This window comes from Lemur catta, chromosome 14 (assembly GCF_020740605.2).
Source record: "Lemur catta isolate mLemCat1 chromosome 14, mLemCat1.pri, whole genome shotgun sequence".
In the NCBI taxonomy this organism is placed as follows: Eukaryota; Metazoa; Chordata; class Mammalia; order Primates; family Lemuridae; genus Lemur; species Lemur catta.
This window is the reverse complement of record NC_059141.1, coordinates 52,611,351-52,632,707: the sequence shown is the minus strand read 5'-3', so window position 1 is coordinate 52,632,707 and position 21,357 is coordinate 52,611,351. Positions and strand designations below refer to the sequence as shown.

Genomic DNA, 21,357 nt, shown 5'->3' with positions numbered 1-21,357 from the left:
AATAATAGCTTCCAGTCTCAGTCCCTAGGAAATTATTATTATTATTATTATTTTTGAGACAGAGTCTCACTCTGTTGCCCGGGCTAGAGTGCTGTGGCATCAGCCTAGCAGCTCACAGCAACCTCAAACTCCTGGGCTCAAGGGATCCTCCTGCCTCAGCCTCCCGAGTGGCTGGGACTACAGGCACATGACACCATGCCTGGCTAATTTTTTTTCTATTTTTAGTTGTTTGGCCAATTTCTTTCTATTTTTAGTAGAGATGGGGTCTTACTCTTGCTCAGGCTGGTCTCGAACTCCTGAGCTCAAGCAATCCTCCCGCCTCGGCCTCCCAGAGTGCTAGGATTATAGGCGTGAGCCACCGCGCCTGGCTAGTCCCTAGGGAATTACACAAAATACAAAATGACTAAGACTCACTGACTCCTCTCAGAGACCTTACCACCCAGTGGGGAACACAACGATGTTTCTAACTGGCTACATTATAAAGCAGGCCGACATTAAATTCCAGAGTGGCCTGAGAAGTGAGCTATAGAGAGTGAGCCATCTGACTTCTGGCTCTAAGAGAGCACAGTAGAGACTTGTCTGCCCTCCTTCTCATCTCAGAAGTCATCCCAAAACACAGAGAATAGGGACTAAATGTAAACTCCACCTTTGACGGAAATAGGTGCCATCAATTGTCTCTACTGTAACATACTGTATGTAGGAATAAAGTAGGTGAAGAGTGGCCACTGGCTTAGCCGGGTGGGGAAGGGGATGCCTGAAAGTGTCTATAAATGAGGCCGAATGAGCCTGAAAAGGCTCAGTAATGAGATTACTAGGTCCTGCAGATGCTGGAGACAACGAATATGCTGCAAACAAAGAAACTCATGGAAAGTCTACATAAGGAACAGGCTCCAGGCCCTTACCGCTATGGGAAATGGGAGTTTACTCCCTGAGAAATACCATCGTGGAGGCTCTGGATTTGGGGATACTAGGCACAGGCAGAGGGAACAACTGAAAATAAGGGCAATGAGGGAAAGTCTGTATTTTCCAGAGTTGAGAAACCTTAGCCTGATTCCCTGCCCAGCTCCCTGAATCTCAGCAGCTATGTCTCTACCCCTTGGGTAGGAGATTGAGCCTGGAAAGGGGATTTCTGGAGAAATGAAGCTTCCCTAGAGAAAAGTGTTACTGATAGGGATATCTGGTAGTCCATCAGCAAAAAAGCTGACTAAGAAAAAAAGAGAAGACACAAATAAATAAAATCAGAGATGAAAAAGGAGACATTACAACTGATAGCGCAGAAATTCAAAGGGTCATTAGAGACCACCATGAGCAACTATGTGCCAATGAATAGGAAAACCCAGAAGAAATGGATAAATTCCTAGATACATACAACTTACCAATATTGAACCAGGAAGAAATCCAAAACCTGAATAAACCAGTAACAAGTAATGAAATAGAGGCAGTAATAAAAAGTCTTCCAACAAAGGCCAGGACCTGATGGCTTCACTGCTGAATTCTACCAAGCATTCAAAGAAGAACTAATACCAATCCTGCTTAACTATTCCAAAAAATCGAGGGATGTGCCCAAACTCATTCTACAAGGCCTGTATCACCCTGATACCAAAATCAGACAACGACACAACAGAAAAGGAAAACTATAGGCCCATATCTCTGATGAACACAGATGCAAAAATTCTCAAAAACATACTAGCAAATCAAATTCAATAACACATTTACAAGATTATTCCTCATGGGTTTCATTCTAAGGATACAAGGATGGTTCAACATATGCAAAGAAATCCACGTGATATATCATATCAACAGAACGAAGGACAAAAACCATACGATCATTTCAACTTATGCTGAAAAAGCATTTGATAAAATTCAACATCACGTCATGATAAAAAGTCTCAAAAAACTAGGTATAGAAGGAACTTACCTCAACATGATAAAAGCCATATGTGATGGAACCACAGTGAGTATCATACTGAATGGGGAAAACCTGGAAGCCTTTCTTCTAAGATCTGGAACAAGACAAGGATGCCCACTCTCACCACTTTTATTCAACACAGTACTGGAAGTTCTAGCTAGAGCAATCAGACAAGAGAAAGAAATAAAGGGCATCCAAATTGGAAAGGAAGAAGTCAAATTACCCTTGTTTGTGGATGATATCATTTTATATCATCCTAAAAACTCCACAAAGAAACCATTAGAACTGATAAATACAGTAAAGGTGCAGGATACAAAACCAACATACAAAAATCAGTAGCATTTTCTAAGTTTTAGAAAAAATAGTTCTACAATTTATATGGAATCACAAAAGACCTGGAATAGCCAAAGCCAGTCTGAGCAAAAAGAACAAAACTGGAGGAATCACATTATCTGACTTCATGTTTTACTACAGAGTTGTCGTAAACAAAAAGGCATGGTACTGGCATAAAAACAGACACACAGACCAGCTGAACAGAATTGAGAATCCAGAAATAAATCCACACGTCTATAGTGAACTTATCTTCGATGAAGTTGCCAAGAACATACAGTGGGGAAAGGACAGTGTCTTTAATAAATGGTGCTGGGCAACTGGATATCCACATGTAGAAGAATGAAACTAGACCCTTTATCTCTTACCACATACCAAAATCAAAATGCATTAAAGACTTAAATCTAAGACCTAAAAGTATGAAACTACTAAAAGAAAACACTGGGCCAACACTTCAGGACATTGGTCTGGGCAAGGACTTCTTGAGTAATACCCCTAAAGCACAGGCAACCAAAGCAAATTTAGACAAATGGGATCACATCAAACTAAAAAGCTTCTGTACAGCAAAAAAGAAAAAATAAAACAATCAACAAAGGGAAGAGACAACCCACAGAATGGAAGAAAATATTTGCAAACTACCCATCTGACAAGAGATCAATAACTAGAATATATAAGAGCCCCAACAATTCAATCAGAGAAATGCAAATCAAAATGATAATGAGATATAATCTCACCCCAGTTAAAGTGGCTTTTATCAAAAAGACAGGCAATAGCGAATGCTGACGAGGATGTGACATATACTGTTGGTGGGAATGTAAATTAGTGCAACGACTATGGAGAATAGTATGGAGGTTCTTCAAAACAGTAAAAATAGAACTACCATATGACCCAGCAATCCCACTGCTAGGTATATATCCAAAAGAAGGGAATTCAGTGTATTGAAAACATGGTTGCACTTCTATGTTTATTTCAGCACTATTCATAATAGCCAAGATTTGGAATCAACTTAAGTTTCCATCAAAGGATGAATGGATAAAGAAAATGTGGTGTGTGTGTATACGTGTATATATATATGTGTATACACACACACACACACACACACACACACATACACACACAATGAAATATCATATAGCCATAAAAAAGAATGAAATCCTGCCATTTACAACAGCATGGGTGGAACTGGAGAATATTAAGTGAAATAAGCCAAGCACAGAAAGGCAAATCTTGAATGTCCTCTCTCATATGTGGGAGCTAAACATTAAAACCAATTGATCTCATGGAGACAGACAGTAGGACGGTTACCAGAGGCCAGGAAGGGAGGAAGGGAGGAAGGGCGGGGGGGCGGGGGGGACAAAGTGGGGATGGTTAATGGGTGCAAAAATATAGTTAGATAGATAGAATGAACAATATTTGATAGCACAACGAAGTGACCATAAATGACAAGAAGTTAGGGTATACTTTAAAATAACTAAAAGAGTGGAACTGGAATGTTCCTAACACAAAGAAATGATAAATGCCTGAGTTGATGTATACCCCAATTACCTTAATTTGATTAATTCACATTGTATGCCTGTATCAAAACACATGTACCCTATACATATATACAACTTTATGTACCCGTAATAAAAAAAAGCTGGCTCCCAGCTCAGTCAAGGAACTGAGAAGTCCATCAAACCAATCAGCTGCATTTCCAATCAGTTTCAGGCCTTATTCCTAAAATACAAATGGATAGCCAGGGACCATTAGATATTTGAGGAACATTTTTAACATGAAAGATAGAAGACAACAAATGCACAGCAAAGAAAAACTAAAAGGAAAGAGAAAATTCAGGGAGCAAATACAATAAAACTATGAACATTATCTAAGAGGAATCAGAGAAGATATATCTAGGGATCAAGGCAAGGAATTCTTAAAAACAAAACAAAACATTACCTGCAAATAAGAATAATGTAAAATACTGGAAATTTAGTAAATGGTAGTGAAGAACTTTAAGAAGTCAATAGACATATTAAAAGATAAAGTGAATCTAGAATAAAGAAATGGATATAGGGAAAAGAAGATAAAAAACTAGAGAATCAATCGAGAACCTCTAATATGTAATTTCCAGAAAGAAAGAAAAGAAGTAGAGAAAATTTTCAAAGAAATAACAAAAGAAAATTTCTAGAACTGATGGACACACAGTTGCAGATTTAAAGAGCTTACTGGGTGTTTAACACAATAAATGAAAAAAGATTCACACCAAGGGTGTATCATTGTGAACTTTCAGAACAAGAATAAAGGATTTTCAGTTTCCAGAGTGAAAAAAACAATACAAATAAAAAAAATTTGGGAATAAGAATAGCAATACACATTAACAACAACTCTGAAAGCTACAAGGGAATAGAGCAATACCTTCAAAATTCTGAGGGAAAATCATTTTCAACCTAGAATTGAATATCCAGGCAAGTATAAGAGTGTAATAAAGACTTTTTTGGCATGCAAACGTTCCCTGACACATAGCACACTCAAAACGTGAGTGAACACAATAGGGAGCTACTGCAGATTTTGAGAAGAGAATTGAAAAGTAAGTTCAAATCTATAGTCAAACTAGTCAGTACTGAGTTAATTTCATTAATAAAAGCACACATGATTTAGCCTGAAACAAGTATCTTTTTTTGTGTGCATGTGTGTGTGGTGGGGGAGAATGAAACTATAAAAGAACGAAATAACACAAACCTCTAAAACTCTAAGAACTGCCCCAATAAAACGAGGACGCTGAGTTACTCACACAGGTAGACGGGAGCCAGCCTGGCCAGCCGTGACATGGCATCAGCAGCTTCGTTCTGCCCCCAGTCTCGCAGCAAAATGTAGAAGATGTTGTTCTTGGATCCTGATCCTAGGGTTCCTTTGTCCATGCTGCCACTCATCAGCTCGCTGTTCTGGATTGTAACGTCTGGAAGAATGATGATGATGATGCATTGAGACAATTACTTACTTATTACTCTGCCTCATTCTAAAATGAATTTGAGGCAGTTAAGAAAATATGCTCCCAGGATAAAAGTTAAAGTAGAACTTCTTATTAAAAAATTTGTTTTTGGTCGGGCGCGGTGGCTCACGCCTGTAATCCTAGCCCTCTGGGAGGCCGAGGCAGGCGGATCGTTTGAGCTCAGGAGTTCGAGACCAGCCTGAGCAAGAGTGAGACCCCATCTCTACCAAAAATAGAAAGAAATTATATGGACAGCTAAAAATATATTTAGAAAAATTAGCTGGGCATGGTGGTGCATGCCTGTAGTCCCAGCTACTCGGGAGGCTGAGGCAGGAGGATTGCTTGAGCCCAGGAGTCTGAGGTTGCTGTGAGCAAGGCTGATGCCACGGCACTCTAGCCCGGGCAACAGAGTGAGACTCTGTCTCAAAAAAAAAAAAAAAAAAATTTGTTTTTGAGGAGGGGGGGAAAAGGGAAATCTAGAAGCTTTTGAAAAATATGAAAGCTACAGTTAGCTAACTGGCAGTCCTAAATCTGAAATGTACTAGTTGACCCTCACTTTCTTCATCTGCGAACTGTGGATGACAGTATCAAGCACTTGTCATCCTTACATTACGGAATATTTGGAACATCAGATGGACACATGTACAGCAAAGTGCTTTGTAGACTGTAAAGCAATTTGTTATTGGTCTAGGATTTGAAAACCATCAGTAGCAACATCATGAATAGCCTACACAACAAAATAAAATTCAGACCTAGAAAAAGACAAAACACAGACAAAATCTAAAACAAGAAGCCAAAATATCTTAAAGAACAGAGAGTATACTTTCAAAAGAATAAACCTGAGGAAAATCAGTGCCCTTCAAATATTTATGCTTCATTAGTAGACAACAGACACCCTGACCTTCAAAGAAACTCTACAATTCAGTTCCTCAGTACAGAGTCCTAGAGATCCACTTCTAGGCACAAGGTCTTCCCGGCAGAGTCCATTCTAAATCAGTGTTACTCAAAGGAGCTGGCTGAGGGACTGCTTGACAGTGGTCTAGGGTGAGCTCGGCAGCTCGTGCCAGAAAGGAAAGCAATGGATGTGCCGAACACTGGTCTGCGGACCATACTTGGGGTTGTCCTGGATCAGAGGATGCAGACAACTTGCATTTAAATCCTCTCCCTGTTACACCTAATCACTAATCATCATATTATCAAAAACCCACTGACCAGGTGAAACAGCTAAAAAAAGACAATGAACACACTATTGGAGACAAAATAATAAATTATATGCCTTAAATTAATAATGAGACCCTTGTTGATGGCAAAAAAAAAAAAAAAGATACAATAAGAGAAAAATTGCATTAACTGGCAAAAACTAGTAACTTAAGACACAAAACACGTTTAGAGAAGAACATTCTAACCACCAGATCATGTGTCTACATGACTCCTACCTTTTAGAGAGACGGGGAATTACACCTGAGAAAAGAAACACCCGCTACATATCCCTGAGGAGTACACTTCCTCCCTAAAGCCTTGGAGAAACATGGATTTGCTCCCAAGTGAGCTAAGTACCGCCCACTCGCCTTTCTGCCACACCCCCTCCGCACGCCAGTTCCTCCGACTCACAGGAATCATTGACACAGAGATCTTCCCCTTTGCCACAGTACTGCTTGCCCTTGGTTCGGAGGTTGGCTCTCACTGGATTGTCATTGCTAGGTCTCAGGATGACACTGAAGATCTGCTTTCCAGTCCACAGGGTGACAGGCTGAGGGAGAAGAGGAAGCCGGAGGATCAGGGGCTGAGCTTGGCCCCAACCACCCTTCACACAGACAAGGCCACAAGGTCCAGCAATTGCACTGAAACCGAGCACCAACATGGTCACACGCCCTCACCAGTTCATCCACACGGACACCAACACACACCTGCGCAGACACACACAGACCCTGCGCGCACCTTCAATATCGTAGGTGGTGGGAGGCGAACTTTAATTTTCTCATCCTTGCCAACCAGGATTGAAGCAATGATTTGGCAAGCCTTGGCTCGGTCAAAGAAAGTGTCCTTCAGAGTGAGGAGATAGGCACCTAAGAGTGTTAAGAATCAGCGCGTAACAAAGAAAAGGAATGAAATTGTGAGAAAACCACAGAGTTTCGATTTTAAAATAAACTTGAACTATTACTAACAGGGTGAATTAAAATGTACAGCTTTCTTCCAACTAGGACCTCTTCCAACTAGGATCTCAGCTCCACAGTAAAGTGACTTTGTTTTAGTCACTGCTGTATCCCCAGGTGCAGGGGATAGATTCTATGCCAGATACTAGGCCTACAAAATGCCTAGATCATGGGAGGAGCCCCCAAAATACTTGCTGAATCAATGAATAGTCAATCAATAAAAAATACCTCAGGTAGGCTCAAAACCAAACTTAGTAAACAAAGAATTAAACAAAGGCAATTAAATAACTTTTCTAGGCTGGGAGTGATGGCACACACCAGTAATCCCAGCACTTTGGGAGGCCCAGGTGGGAGAATTACTTGAGGCCAGGAGTTCAAGACTAGCCAGGGCCACACAGTGAGAAGACCCAGTCTCTACAAAAATTAATAAACAAAAATGAGCTGGGTGTGGTGGCGCATATATGCCTGTTGGTCCCAGCTATTCGAGAGGCTGAGATAAGAGGATTGCTTGAGCCCAGGAGTTGGAGGCTATAGTGAGCTATGATTGCATCACTGTACTCTAGCCTGTCTCTAAAAAAAAAAAAAAAAACAGAAGAAAATAGCTTTCAAGTCATCACAAAAATCACTACGAATGAGAATCACTGTATTCCACACTCAGAAATCTCCTTTCAAGTGAATTTCACAAACCCACCTGTTAGAAAATCCTGAATAGCAGCAATCAGTGGTTCCCCATTCCTTGGGGTTACAAGATTAGCTTTAGTCTGAAGGAAAAGTAAACACACTAAGTTAGCCATTCTTAGATGCAAGATGCAGTCCAAACATCTGCATCACAAGGATTTGGAATTGTTATGAACAAATAAAGAACAGCAGAAGAATGAGGCCAAGAAATGGAAGCCAGGGGTCTTAACCCCAGCTTTGTCACTAACTCCCAGGTCCTTCATCTGTCAAAGAGAAAGGAATCATACCAGCAAGATTGACCTTGGAGATTCCTACCAACACTAAAATGAAATACTGAGTGAAGTTGTTTTGGAATTCTATAAAAAAATTCTACACATATAAGACTTTGTTATTAATCAATGCACTTCTTCAAAAAAAATTCACCTTTGTGAATGAGGATGGCTGTGCTACCTCTGAAGTCAACCAATGGTACACTTCTCCACAATGATGGCAGAACTGTTAAATTTCCCTTGGTTAAGACATTAAGTTCCAAAACCAATCAACTCAACAACAGAATGTAATTAAACATTCAATGAGTGCCTACATGTGCAAAAAAAGGGTGCTAGTTGATAACACAGAATTAACTCATGTAAAGGAGGCTCTGTGTATCACAGTGCATTTGATCTAATCTCAATGTCTAACTGGCTGGTTGCAAGCTGGTTGCTACTGTTCCTAGCAATATTTCAAACATTACTGTTTGTTACAAAAATAATAAGTGTCTATTATACAAAAAAAAATAAGTGTCTATTATAGAAAAAAATATAGACAAGTTAAAATAAAAAAACTATGCATGAAATACTAAAAGCCTTAATCAAAATTGGTTAGAAGCATCACATGAGAAATGGTAACAAGTGTTTTTGGAAGTAGGAACACTTACACCTATAAGTTCGTAACATAGGAAGCTAGAATACTAGAAAAAAGCAAGCTCTAAATACTCAAAGTTGGGGACCATTAAGCTTAAGAGGGAAGAGCCCTACGCAGCAGATACCATGCACCACTGTGCTATGGCTGGATCGGAAGTGAACGGCACACACAGCACGACACTTAGAGTGCAGCTGCAAGTGCCTCAAGAGCAGGCACGCGCCTCACCATCACCAACTCCTGCAGCGTACAACAGGCTTTGAAATAAACGGGCACTTCCTAACCGTCTGTAAGATGCAATGGCAGCAAGAGTCATTACAAAATGGTTATGTTTAGTGTGTGTTTTAAGAAGACAAAGAAGCATGTAATATACTTTAGGAAGGTTTTCATTCAGAAGGTTCACTAAAATGTACTGTTGCTTACAGAATCTTCAGCTACTGGAGAATCTACTTATAACGGATATCTTCTTCCCTCGGGACACCCAATAGTGGAACTGCTATACTCCTTTTCATAACTGGTCCTCACATATGTGTATTCTCCCAGGCACTCACATTTATAGGTCAGGAAACACCCTCTCCCCTCTATAAGCACCTGCTACAGACCTTAACTCACTTATATACTATAATTTCCAAGGCAGAGTCTTCAAAGGCTCAAAAGAAACCAACAAAAAAAGAGACGACAATATAGGCAGTCAGTCAGTGGTCCACTTAAGAACAGAAAGAGCCTGGCTTCTCTGCAACTGTTAGTCGTGGTGGTGCTTTCAAACAAGGCATGTTCTCCTTCCCCTCCTTTCAGGAGCTGCTATACAAAAGCTGGGCCACGCAACCCTACATACCCCCATCAGAACAAGTGCTTCTGCTTTAGCTTCTTCTGTTTGAGGAAGATGAAGGTTCATTTCATCACCATCAAAGTCTGCATTGTAGGGTGTACAGACACACTCGTTAAATCTGAACGTCCGGTGGGGCTTGACCCTGGCCTGTGGAACACAAAACAAAACAAAACAAAACAGGAAAAGGACTTAGTCATTTACCCAAAAGCTTCTGTTTCAAAACATTAAAAAATGGTTTCCTGGAAAACTGGACACTGTAAGGGAGTACATTTCTATTATGGTCTGTCAAGTGATATATATCATCTGTGGGCTCATTCAGGAAGCTTTATTAGATCAAACTAAAGGAGGGAATCTCAACACAGGAGCCAAAGCCAAGGGCTCCCACTGGCCAAGGATGTTAAGGTTTAGCGTAGCAAAAAGATTAATGATAGAAGTTGATTAAAACATACTGACTACATGAAAGCCCATGAGTTTATAATGACACTGAAAAAAGGGGAAGCCAACATAAACAAAGAACCCAAACCAATCTAGTTGAAAGTAACCGAACACCAACTTCTTACTGCCCTGGCTGACAATAACAGAGACAGACTCGGCCATTGATGCTGCTTTCCCTTTGTGGACTGCACTTCTGGGCAAGTAAACAGCCCTAATTAACAAGGGAGCATTTGTCATTACCAGAATTCTGGGTCATAAACGTGAAAGGAATGACAGATTAGAAACTGGGGCTTCATTCTGCAGCCCCAAGGAAATAATGTAGGCAATGGTCATAAATGGACGAAACCATTAGAACAAAGGCTGATGAGGAACCTTACAGTAGGGTAGACATCAGACTGAAGCATCTGAATCCCTAACCTACAGGGTGGGGCAGCCAGACGGTGCCTCCTGGAATAAGGCAAGAGGAAGAGTCAGCACCATGAGTGATTCCTGCAAAACAGTTGGACCTGAATCTGGTTATACCTTCAGAGCTAATTTCCAGCTTATAGGAATAAAAGGAAAACTGAAGAAACACTTAATGCCACACCCATATATAGACAAATTGAGGACATGGGACATTCTTTGGGACGAATGACCCGGCTCCTTCAGCAATGATGCTGAAATTTAAGAAAGGAGCGGGGACTGTTCTAGATCAATAGAGACTTAAGGCATGTATCAACTAAATGTAACGTGTACACTTTGTCTGCATCCTGATTCAAACAAATTGCAACAAGACATTTTGAGACCACTGGGGAAATCTGAATATGAACTGTGTACTAGAGAATACTAAGAAATGACTGTTAATTTTGTCAGGTTGATTATAGCATTGTGGTTAGATTAAGTTTTTCTTATAGAAGTAAACTGAAAACACATGGAAAAATGATAAGGCATGTGGGTTCATCAAAGAAAAAAGGGTAAGATAAAACACTTCTGGCCAAATCTTGAAGATTATTGCATATGGAGGATGGGAATATGTGAGTTCATTATACTATTCTTTCTACTTTTGTGTATATTTGAAAATTTTCAAACAAAAAAAATTTCTATTTTTTTTTTTTTTGAGGTGGGCTCTTACTATGTTGCCCAGGCTGGAGTGCAGTGGCTATTCACAGGTGTGATCATGGCACACTACAGCCCTGAAATGCTGGCCTCAAGTAATCCTCCTGCCTCAGCCTCCTGAGTAGCTGGGACTACAGGCACGAGCCACTGCACCAGGCAAAAGAAAATTTCTATTTTAAAATGTTCCAAAGCCAAGTAAAAGCTTCCAGAAAGAGAAGGCTTTTGTTAACCCTCTAAGTCCACATAATCATAAACCCATAATCATACACTGCTTGTTATTCCTGTTAGGTAAAGAGACTGATGTAATGTGTTCATTAATTACCCCAAACTGAATCTAGCAAAATACTGCCATAAGAGCCTGCTTAAACACTGCAAAGGCTCATGGATTTAATGGTTTTGCAGATAGGAGAATTTATGAATATTGAACAAATTAAAGTTGCATCTCATTTCTATTTTAAATCTCCAGAAAAAGGAACTGCTGCTGTTGCAAAACTAAATCACCAAAAAAATATGGTTCAAGGTCTTAGTTGGAGGACTACTGCAAGGAAAAAATCTTTTAAGCATTTTAGTTCCTTAGTTTATATGTAAAGTTAAATTAAATGTCAATTTTCTGTCATATATATTTTACATAAGTTTATGTACATAATACATATATGTGTATATATTTTTGCTTGCAAATGAAATTATGCTAGTCACTTTCACATTAGTTTTCAATAAGAGCTGGGTGTGGTGGCTCTTGCCTATAATCCCAGCAATTCTGGAGGCCGAGGGGGGAGGCTTGCTCGAGGCCAAGAGTTTTGAGAACAGCCTGGCAGCCTGGGCAACATTGTGAGACCATGTCTCTAAAAAAAAAAAAAAAAAAGAAAAAGAAAAAAATTAGCATTCACCTGTAGTCCCAGCTACTTTGGAGGCTGAGGCTGGAGGATCGTCTGACCCCAGGAGTTTGAGGCTACAGTGAACCATGACTGTACCACTGCACTCCAGCCTAGGCAACAGAGGATAGACCCTACCTTTCTCTCTCTCCCTCTCCCTCTATATATAACTAACTAAATAAATAAATAAAAATTATGCTGGGTGTGGTGGCTTGGGCCGGTAATGACAGCTATTCAGGAGCATCACTTGAGGCCAAGAATTAGAGACCAGCCTAGACAACATAGTGAGACCTAGTTTCTTAAAACAAATAAACAAACAAACAAAAAACCCCATAGTAAATGTGAATGAGAGATCACATTGGGGTAAAAATAAAATAATTCTCAATTAGATCCTCTGTTTTACTGTTGTGGATAAATATTACATTATACTAATAAATATTAAAAATACTGAAGGAAAGCTTGAAATTAAGTTTTACTCAAACTAAAAAGTGAGAGAAGAGGGAGATCAAAAGTTACATCTGTTCAGTTTAGACTTAGTTATTAAACAAGTTATGAAAATTGAGATTATGGGTAGTTTTAATTTCAAGAGTTCAGAATTTAGCACTGTACGCTCACAGCAAATTGTCACTGACAGAAAGTGGTAAGAGCAATCTCATACTCACCAGGTGAGCCATGATGCTCAGCTTGTGCAGTGAGGGCTGCCGATTGAACAGCACCACGTCGCCATCGATGAGGTGTCTCTCTACGATGTCACCATACTTGAGCTCCTGAGCCATCTTTTCCCGATTTCCGTATTTCAGAAACCTGAACGTGCAACAGCACACATGATGTGCGGGAACACAGTTCGCTGACCACATTTCTCCCTCTTCAGATCAGGATTCAATCTTTAAAATGATCCTATTTCACCAAATCTAAGATGCCTCCATTTAAAAATCATTAGTTTATGTGTCACCAAGAAAAAAAGCTGCCCATTAAACTATGACAAATTGACTGTAAGATATATCCTAATTTTAGAAATGTTAAAATATGAAAAGAGTATGTTTTAGCATTACAGAGATACAGTAATGAGTCAGCTTCTCTCAAAAGGCCCTACTGATGACATCCTTCCCAGGGGATAAAAGGCATCGGTGGCCAGTTCATCTCGCCGTGAAAGCCAGAGCTGGCGAAGTGAGCACCACTGAGTTATGAGTACACTGAAGGAAGCCCTGAGAGTGCAGGTAACACAGGAAACGACCCACTGTCATAGCCAAGGTGTTCTGTCCGCCTGGACCTAATAACATTCCGTACTAGAGAACAAATGAACACTGCATGTACAATCAATGATCAAACAGAGCAAATGACATACTTAGACTCACTGCTATGTGAACAGGTATTTTCCACATGTCAAAATGTCACAGCAATTGTATTCTGGACTACTTTCTATGGCTAGGACGGGACGGTGAACTTCATCATAAGGTAGTTAAATTCAAGTGGACTGGGAAAGCTTTACCTTTTCATCTGTGTATGTCTCTGCTGAATGAAATTTGCTCCCGGGTGAACTTCAGGGCCATTTTGAACCAGTTTCCTCAAAAAACTGATGTTTGCTTTGTTCACCTGTAGCACCACAATAAAAAACAATCCAATACTTCCATATCTTTGTAAGCTAGCAAACTACACTGAATTGTACACCTTGATCTTCACTTTACTTGTGTAGATTCTAGGAGAAACAGAAGCACCCCGGGCAGCCTGCTGCCTACAGTCTTGAGTGTAATAAGAACAAAAGACTGGCAAACAGGCGCCCAAGTTTCAACTCAGTCATTCTGGGTGACACGGCCAAGTCCTTTCCTGGGTTTTGGCTTCCCCATTGGTGAAATGAGTAGGCTGGATTGATCTGTAGGGATCTTCCAGCACAATCTGTGACCCTAGAAACAGGTGGCAACTTCATCTGCAATAATTTACCAGTGGCTTCTAAGGTTTAAAAGTCGTGACAGCAGCACCACAGGCCCTAGTCTGCACTGGCTGTGTCCTGCAACCTCTTGGACAACTGTCTTGTGGAACATCACTTCAGAGAAAGAAACTCCTGATCATTAGCCACTCAACTGGGGACGCCTGACACAAGCTTTACCAAAAGCATCTATGATCTGGGCTAACTGTAAATCTCAGGGTAAAGCCAGTCAACATTCTCTTGTTTGAAAGCCCCACAGTTATCTAGATCTCAATTAAAAAAAAAAAGTACTGTAAATATGATTTTACATTCGCTGTGAGTTCGAATTGAGTATAAACTGGTACAGCCTACCTGGGTATGCAGCAATAGCCTTAAAATGTTCATATGGTTTGACTCAGTGATTCTACAGTTTTAAAAATAATAACCCACTCCATGAAAATTAACAAGGGATGGTGTTTACCATTTGGTTTGTTTAAAATATGAGCTATGAACCAATATACAAAGGTGTCTAAGACGTTATTAATTGGAAAAAAGTTGCAGAACTGTACACGGAATGTATATAAGAGTAGATACAGATGAAGCCAAACACAATTGTGGCTGTGTATGTTGTAGCTATTATACACAGTAATACATGTATAAACAACCTGGAAAGACACATACACTCATATAAACCAAACTGTGAGTTTGGTGGGTTACTGGGTACTTTCTACTGTTTGCTGTCTGAAATATCAAAATATAAAGAACTAGACTTAAAATAAAGAATTGAGCAGCTGAATAGTACCTACCTTCTCAGGAAAAGTTAGAATTTTGGCCACATGAACTGGCACTGCTACCTCGTCAATCCGGAGGTTGGGGTCCGGTGAGATGACTGTTCTGCCAGAAAAATCCACTCTCTTTCCTGAGAGATTGCCTCTAAATCGACCTAAATAAATAAAAGTATGTCACAGGCCCTCATGGCACACTGTGTGCTGTTTAGGAGTAATAAGAACAGAGACTGAGGACAGCCTGTGCCTTCCACCTACACAGCGTGGACGTACAGGCCACAGAAAGGCAGCAAAGGCAGCGGGCCGGCTTGGCCAGGTTTTATTGGAAACCTACCCTGTTTTCCCTTCAGGCGCTGGACGAAACCTCTGGTCCATTTTTTGGGTGCCATGTTGAGGGGGATGCCTGAGAGCTCGCTGTTAATGTAGAGGGCGCACTGCAGCTGCAGGAAATCCCAGTCCTCCATGATCATCTGGGTCTTGGCTCCTGAGATCCGATGCTAAAGTGAGCATAGCACAAACAGAAACACATGTGGTCACCTGGATGTTCCTTGCATTTTCCTGACCAGAAGTTTTGGATACACTACAAAACTTACAAGCTAATGGGAAGCACTGACCTTTTTAATAACATCATTTAGAAAAATGATTTCTGTCAATTTCATTGTCAGATCATCTTCATTGGTGCCAGACTTCAAATCGCTCACGACAGAGGGTCTGATACACAAAGGGGGCACCAAGAGTCGTGTGAGAATCAAATCAGAGGGCTTTCCAGCTTCCGGGTTCATCAGAAGCAGAGGGACATCTTCAGCTGGGATTTGTTTAAATAAATTCAGAACTATTAAGGGATTCAAGTTTTCCTATGGAGAAGAGGAGAGGAAGGAATGAAGATAGCATGTTAGTTTTCCATAGCCTGAGCAAGGTTTTACTTCTTCATGCTTTCTAACCTATCCAGCAACCATTAACTCAGGATAAGTAATGACAGAGATTTCTGTTAATGACATGCTATTCTGCGAGAGCCTTAAAAAGGTATGTGCCATTTATTCCAATTACTTAAGCCAATAATTCCACTTCTCATAATTTGGCAATAAGAAAGTTCACAAAACCTGTTCTTAATACTGAAAAATTGGAAACAGCTTGATAGGTTACTGGCTAGATAAAATCATGGTATATCCACACATGGAAAATCATGAAGCCACTAAAAAAAATGACACAAGGAAAAAAAGAAGAAAAAATGACACTTATAACAGAAATGTAGCTATTGACCATAAAATATTAGTAAATGAAATAAGCACGTGTATGTATGGTCTCATTTCTGGGGAAAAGGTACATCTTTGCAGAGAAAAGGAAATGGGAGCATTCACTGAGGTGTTAACAGAACTGTCTTTAGGTGGGTGGAATTAAATCTTTTCGCTTCTTTTTAATATTTTCAAATTTTCTCTAATGAGTTTATATTGCCTTTGTATGAACTCATTTAAAATGCTATACTATTAATAACTCAACCCATGCAAAATATCACAGAAATTCAAAGATCAAAGATAAGCTTGTGTCTTCTTGCCTACTTACTAAAATTTTCTGGGGATTTAAGATAGTGTGACTGTGAGTGTATGTTACAGGCAGAATTTGCTAAGCATAGCATAACGAGACAGGGAATGAAGAAATGTTTGAATAGCTGCTGCCTGTAGGGCATTGCAGGAGAAAGTTACTGTGGTCCTGCTCTGGAGGACACTGTAGTGTAGCTGGGCACAAGGAAGGAATCAATCCCACCAGAGAGGTATCCTATCCAGGTCATTGCCCAGAGCAAAATTCCCTTCCTTGGCTTCCCCATCTTCCAGCCATGGGTACCTCACAACCACCTGAGGCAGTTAGGTAGGAAACTTAAAACTGATTTAACAGAATTGGAGGGACGGGACAAAGGCCAGACCTCACCTGGAGTACCACAGTCAGTACAAGTTGAGTATGCCTTATCTGAAATGCTTGGGACCAGAAGCATTTTGATTTTGGGTTTTGGAATATTTGCATTATACTTACTGGTTGAGCATCCCTGATCTGAAAATCCCAAATCCAAAATGTCTCAATGAGCATTTCCTTTGAGCATCCAAAATATTTTGGATTTTGGAGCATTTTGGGTTTTGGATTAGGGATACTCAACCTCAACAAGAGATTAAGAACATCATGGAACTGAAGGGCATCTAGGAGGGCACAAGAATCAGCAAAAATCTGGAAGCCATGTCTTAGCAAGAGCAGGTACCCACGAGGGATAACAACTGCTGCCAAAGAGGCACATGGAGGAGGCTGCTGATTTATTCTGCTACATACCAGGAAACAGAAAACAGGGGCCAATGGAGAGACAGCACAGGAAGGGCTCAGTTTTGCACAAGGAAGACTACCCTAACATCTAGAGCTCTCTGGTGATGGAGTGCGGGCTGCCCGGGGTGGTGGTGACATAACATGGGGCCAGCAAGGTACCAGCCAGAGCAGCCTGTCACTGAGTCTGCTGAAGACGCTGTAGAAGGCATTTTCAGCCGGTAGGGGAGACAGGATTGACGAGGTCTATAGAAGGATTCCTGTCTGTATGTCCACCAGCCACTGGATTTGCCTTAATGTGGATTTGAGTGTGAGCATACGTCAGCCTTGTGGCGATAGAGTCCGTGGTTTCTGTCCAATCCCCCAAGGGGTCTGTGACTTAAAAAAGTTCGATAACCACTCTTCTAGGGTCTCTTCCAACAACTCAATCATGCTTTGCTGCCCATAAGGGATGTGGTTCTGCATTCCTGAAAATTAAATGGGCGGGGGAGGGGGGGGCACATGTCAGGACACGGACACACAGTGAGTGATGTGTTCCACTTCGTCTGCATGCTGCTCTCTCCCTGAAGGGTGAATGTAAACGTACTCAAGGACGCTGCACCCTTGTGTGAGTAAGGCTCTTTCTGACACAGGGCTGCCTGGAATGAGGCAAGTGGTGAATTCACGTGTTGTCCCCTCCCCACTTCCCTAGATAGTGTAAGCAGACCCAGGATGAGTAATGACCCAGGATGAGGACCTGCCACTGCTCCAAGCACCGTGACAGGCATCAAACAAAAATGGATCTTGCCAAAGACCCAGCTTAGCAGAAGAAATAAGCAAATATACAAGATGGAACGCAAGTGGTATGATCAAGTGTTGTATGTGGCACAAATAATGTATGTGTCGTTCAGGGAAGGGCAGGATCAAAGCAGGGTCCAGACAGCAGAGGAGGCTGCTAAGGAATGCGGGGCGGGGGACCCACTGGGAACGCAAGCACACAAGCAGAGGTGGGGGAAACCCTCACCTGTTCTCACTATGATTGTGATTGTGACAGCAGCGGCAGTGGCCTCAGTAAATACTACTGCAACTGGGCACCATGCTCCCAGCACTGGCCGTGTGCCAGGCGCTGCGCTAAGCACTTGATCTGAGACTTATCTGTCAGTCCTCACAGCAGCCCTAAACAGATGCTCTCATGATCTCCATTCTACAGATGAGGAAACTGAAGTCCTGGTTGTGTCACATGCTCCAGATCACAGAGCGGGTAAGTGGAAAGGCTGGCTCTAATCTCTGGTCTGTCTGACCCCAAAGCCAAGGCTCTTAACTACCACCCTAAATCTCTAGGGTGTTAACTTTGGTGAAAAGCGGGGTGGGTTGGACAGGGAGGTGACGGCAGCTGGGGAATGCCCTGAGAGCCAAGCTGGATACACCAGACAGGTGACTCTTCATTGGGAGGTGGGTCCCTCTGAGGCCACATCACTGAACCGGCGGGAGGAAGGTGGTGGAGGGGCGGGCGTCAGGGAGGCTGGTCTGACACCAGAGTAGTGTCAGAGCAGAGTGAGCTCAGGGAAGACAGTAGGCAAGGCTACAGCCAGAAGGGCACGTGACCCCTCAAGCTCACTAACCAGGCTGCCAACGGCTTGAAGAGCTCCTGGCTTCCACAGCTGTAGAAGGACAAACCTACCTTCTCAACCTGCAATTTTGTCAACTTCCTCTGAAGTTGTTTAACACTAACTGCCTCCGAGATGTCTCCACTTGAATCAATCGCTGACGTCCACCCTCCCCGATTCCAAGGCTACCACCTTTTCTCCAGATGCCCACACATGGGCACTCGTTCACTTCTGGCCCCTCCCCTGTGACATCCATTTCCACAGTGGTTGGCCAACTCCTGTCCCTTCTTATTGCACAAGATTTTCTTGTACATCATTATCCATGTCAGGAGTAGGATCTCTTTCAGTTTATGCCCTACACAGCTAGGATTTTGAAATTTTTCACAATAAAAAATGTAACATGTTACCTGCACAATTAAAAAGTTGTTATTATTAAAAAATAACTAAAGTAAAAACAAAACAAATAGAGTTATAAGACCAGTCCACATTAAACCCAGTGCCAGAAAAACACCTGTTATAGTCACATAAATGTTACAAGAGAGCTGTCGAACTTACTAGACTTCTCATTTTGGACGAAGGAGCATGTACTGGGGTGGAGAGGGAGCGTGTGTGTGAGACATGTGCAAGCCGCAGGCAGAGGGCGGACGTGCGTGTTCAGGCTCACCTGTGCCCTTCCCAGCAGAGGCTCCACTTCTTTGTTATGCTCAATGGCTGTTTCAAAAGACTGAAGGAAATTTGATACAATGGGATCCACGACTTTTTTGTTGGTCTTATATTTCTCATGAATTATCTTGAGTAATCCACACTTCTTTACAGTTCCTATAAGGGTTAATTTGTTCATGAAGAATAAAAAAGTTAGGTTCTTAGATTGGCTAGAGGTTATAATCTGGCTAGTAAGATCACTGAAACAGCTACAGCAATGAAAGATGAGAGGCGCATTTCCCAGTAGTACACCAGTTGCTATGCTCTTAAGCCTAGTTTACGAGGAAAGAAGCTGACTCCAGCACATCACACACAACTAACAAACAGAAGAGAGTGAATGAACATGGCTATCATCAAGCATCCCACTCACCATTAAAAGCACCACAGTGATGGCAAATGCTTTTCTTTCGGCACTTATCAGAGATTTTCTTCTTCAGTCCTCGCTTCTGAAGGTAGGTCAGGCCGGGCCTCTTTAGATAATCTAGAAACTGCTTCTTCTCTTCTTGGGACAGCATGATGTGGCAGCAGGTTTTGCAGATCATCTTTTTCAAATTAAGCAAAACAGATAACAAGATAAGAGCAAATGGGAAATTCTTCTTTTTAAAATGCCATCCCCTTGTCCTGTGCACTTAACTGGGTGACCACACATACAGATCTACATGTAGATATGCACAGAGGCAGTTGTGTTTATCAAAATACTAATAGTACTCACAGCCAGTGGCAGGATTTTGTTAACTCATTTTTTCCTTTGTGCTGTTCTGTATTTTTTGAATTATTACTAGTTTTTTTTTTTTTTTTTTTTTTTTTTTTACAATGTATGACCACCATCTTCTCCAGGAAAATAAAAAAAAAATCCTTGAGTAATTTAATGTAGTATGAGATGAAAATATTATGCATTTAATATGAAAACTTCATCTAGATGGATCTCCCACCACTCTCGATTCCTAAGCTCACTCTAGTGTCCCTGACCGGTCACTTCAGAATTTATGCCTGTGTGCTTACCTGGAGGATGCCTATGACTGCTCTGAAGTACCCCACGTGGAAACATGGCAGCTCCAGGTCGATGTACCCATAGTGGCCTAGGCAGTCAGCCAGGTTTTTCCCACAGGTTTCACATGGACGGTCCTTCTCACTCGTACCCTTTGGAGAAAAGCACGCCCAGTGATCAATGGAGACCACTGGACAGGGAAGAGGAAACAACCCTCACACCTAGCCGGGTGACTCAGAACCATAATCAACTGGGTAGCTGCAGTGTATGCACACCCAGCTGACTGAGGCTGGAGCCCCTGACTCAGTCTGAGACGTGTGGGGGGAGCTGGGCAGCTGGAAAGAAGCCCCTGCTGCTTCTAATCTGGAAAGCCACCAGTTTTATCAGCAAGGCAAGACACAGGTACTGGGATGGGGCAGAGGGTCTTACCATCCTATGGTCAAGCACCCCATACAGCAAAGGGGCGTGGTGGTTGTCCTGGCTGTACAGGTTCTTACTCACAACTTGGATGTGCGCCTGCTGGCGCATCTCCTCAGGTGACTTCATTCCAAAGCAGATGTGGCTTCTAGAACGGGAAGAAAAAGGGGAGCCGGTACATCAAGGTGATCACATATACAGACCACCATAACCAACCCATCCTCCCAACTCGCTCTATAGGATCTTCCCACCAGTACCAAATATAATTGAACCTCTTCAATTTTTCCTTCACAAACATCCTTCATCCATTCGGAATCCAGTTTCTACTCTCACCATCAAATCAATGGTGCTCACCAAGGTCATGCGCTGACTGCTGAATCCAACAAGAACTTCCTCATTTTACCTCTCTGCAGCATTGGCTGCACCCCCGCCCCCCCAATCCTGAAGTCCTTTTCTCTCGGCTCTGGTGACACCATTCATGCTTTGGGTTTTCTTTCCCTCTTTGA

At 41.7% G+C, this 21,357-nt stretch overlaps 1 protein-coding gene across 2 annotated transcripts in view; it reads right to left on the bottom strand.

Moving 5' to 3' along the window:
* Positions 1 to 21,357, bottom strand: part of POLR3A (RNA polymerase III subunit A) — a 46,101-nt gene that overhangs the window by 21,683 nt on the left and 3,061 nt on the right. Inside the window, exons 2-15 of one of the 2 annotated variants that reach the window (XM_045568291.1) lie at positions 20,864 to 20,999; positions 20,449 to 20,586; positions 19,817 to 19,988; positions 19,409 to 19,563; positions 15,472 to 15,711; positions 15,192 to 15,354; positions 14,879 to 15,015; positions 13,659 to 13,762; positions 12,832 to 12,973; positions 9,774 to 9,914; positions 8,052 to 8,121; positions 7,146 to 7,273; positions 6,819 to 6,957; positions 5,010 to 5,174 (exon numbers count right to left, since the gene is read on the bottom strand). In XM_045568291.1, coding sequence (XP_045424247.1) covers positions 5,010 to 5,174; positions 6,819 to 6,957; positions 7,146 to 7,273; positions 8,052 to 8,121; positions 9,774 to 9,914; positions 12,832 to 12,973; positions 13,659 to 13,762; positions 14,879 to 15,015; positions 15,192 to 15,354; positions 15,472 to 15,711; positions 19,409 to 19,563; positions 19,817 to 19,988; positions 20,449 to 20,586; positions 20,864 to 20,999 — 2,030 coding nt within the window. Of the gene's footprint in view, positions 1 to 5,009; positions 5,175 to 6,818; positions 6,958 to 7,145; positions 7,274 to 8,051; positions 8,122 to 9,773; positions 9,915 to 12,831; positions 12,974 to 13,658; positions 13,763 to 14,878; positions 15,016 to 15,191; positions 15,355 to 15,471; positions 15,712 to 17,320; positions 17,506 to 19,408; positions 19,564 to 19,816; positions 19,989 to 20,448; positions 20,587 to 20,863; positions 21,000 to 21,357 lie in introns of those variants that run through there. The other variant, XM_045568292.1, reaches the window with a different exon arrangement.